Source organism: Phytophthora parasitica (assembly GCF_000247585.1).
Source record: "Phytophthora parasitica INRA-310 unplaced genomic scaffold supercont2.31, whole genome shotgun sequence".
Taxonomy (NCBI): domain Eukaryota; phylum Oomycota; class Peronosporomycetes; order Peronosporales; family Peronosporaceae; genus Phytophthora; species Phytophthora nicotianae.
The window spans coordinates 378993-380644 of NW_008649017.1; the positions used below are offsets into that span (position 1 = coordinate 378993).

Sequence of the window (1652 nt, forward strand, 5' to 3'; positions counted from 1 at the left end):
CGTTACAGTTGCCCTTGCGACGCTGTCGCTGGTCAATCGGACTCTCCGTTTCCGCAGCATATGTCTGCTTGCGGCGCAAAGCCAAGATCGCTCAGATCGTCGTCTCTGACGAAAGTGGTTCCGACGATGGGTGGGAATCTATTGCTGTTAACTTGCTGTCTGTGTACGAGTTTTGTTTGCGGGCGGAACAGCTTTGTACTGTCGTATACCCTCACGTAAAAGAGCACTGGAACGTTGGGCGCGGCAAGAAATGCCGCTACGCCGCTCGCGATGTCTTCTTTATGACGCTAACTTCCCTCAAGCATCTCGGAAAATGCGACACTGTTGCTCGCGTTTTTAAGATTCCGCCATCCTCTTTCCAGAAAATGATCAGGGGGATCATGGACGTCGTTTCGCCGTTCCTGTACGAGGCTTTTGTGGAATCTGTCAACGATAAGTGGACGCTAGGCATGATTGTGTGTTCGGGGCATGCGTTCCAAAACTTTCCGTACGCCCGATACGCAACGGATGTCATATTCCAGCAGACTAATAAGCCCGCCGGCAACATGAACGAGATCAATCCCTACTACAGCGGTAAACACCACCTGTATGGCTACAAAGTGGAAGTTTCAGTGCTTCGGAATGGCTTTGACGTCAACTGCACTGATCACACAGGAGGGAGTACGCACGACGCCGCCATTTTCAAGGATAATGTCGCCTTTCACGCACGAGCAATGCGTAAACAAGAAGACAATCGTGGGCTTCGTGACGAAGGTCGATTTTACGAGTCTACCCCAAAGATTGGGCGGTATTTGTAGACAAGGGCTATCAGGGAATGACACGGGAGTGCCGTGCAATCCACCCGGTGAAAAGCAAGCGGTTGCAGCCGCTGTCTTTGGATGACGCCTGCTATAATGACAAGCTCGCTCGTGACCACGTCATCGTCGATAATTTCTTTGGAAGACTTACGCCCTGGGGTATCTGCTCTGACAAGTGGAGGTTCGACGAGGTGTCCTACGATCTCTACTTCCGTGCATGTGTGGCCCTTACCAACGTTCATGTGCGGCTACGACCACTTCGCGGTGACGACGGCAAAGACTACAGCAAGTACGACGCTCGTTTGTGTGAGATTGGCTCAAAGCTTCTGGAAAAACAAAAGAAAAAGCGAAAGCGCTACCAAACTAACCGTGCGGCAAGACTTCGTACGGCATATCGCTGTCGAACGAGCTATTACAGCTCGGTTTCGGTGAGGTCCGAGGATGTAGACAGCGATGCTGAAACCCGGTTGTGATTCTGCGGTCATGGACTCAAGATTCGTGATAGCATTCTGGTAGTTGGTACAGCACTCTCAGTTGTGCTGGAGTAATTGCTCTAGTGGAGTAGCAATATACTTGAATTCCAGCTAAAATCACTTAATAGATAGTATTTTGTTGAAAGTTGATTCATAATAAGAAAATGCTGGGTATCTCCAAAAATGTGCAGGAAGGGCTCATATTTCCAGAAATTATTTTTGAGTCCTATTGAAAAGATCAACGAACGAAATCAAAATGGGGTATCTTTGACAGACTATCAACAGCAAGTTTTTTGGGCCCTACGAAGTGACAAATGCATCCATGTTCCGTTTTTTTGTGGGGTGTTGATGCGTTCTGAAAGTTCCCGATGCGTGGGGGGGG

The 1652-nt window shown here is 49.0% G+C and overlaps 1 protein-coding gene across 1 annotated transcript; it reads left to right on the forward strand.

Moving 5' to 3' along the window:
* Positions 1–365: 365 nt before the first annotated feature.
* Positions 366–1270, forward strand: PPTG_13041 (hypothetical protein; the record flags this gene model as incomplete). The annotated part of the gene is made up of 2 exons (XM_008908749.1): positions 366–735; positions 798–1270. The coding sequence occupies 2 exons, from the start codon at positions 366–368 to the stop codon at positions 1268–1270; spliced, it is 843 nt and encodes a 280-aa protein (XP_008906997.1).
* Positions 1271–1652: the final 382 nt, after the last annotated feature.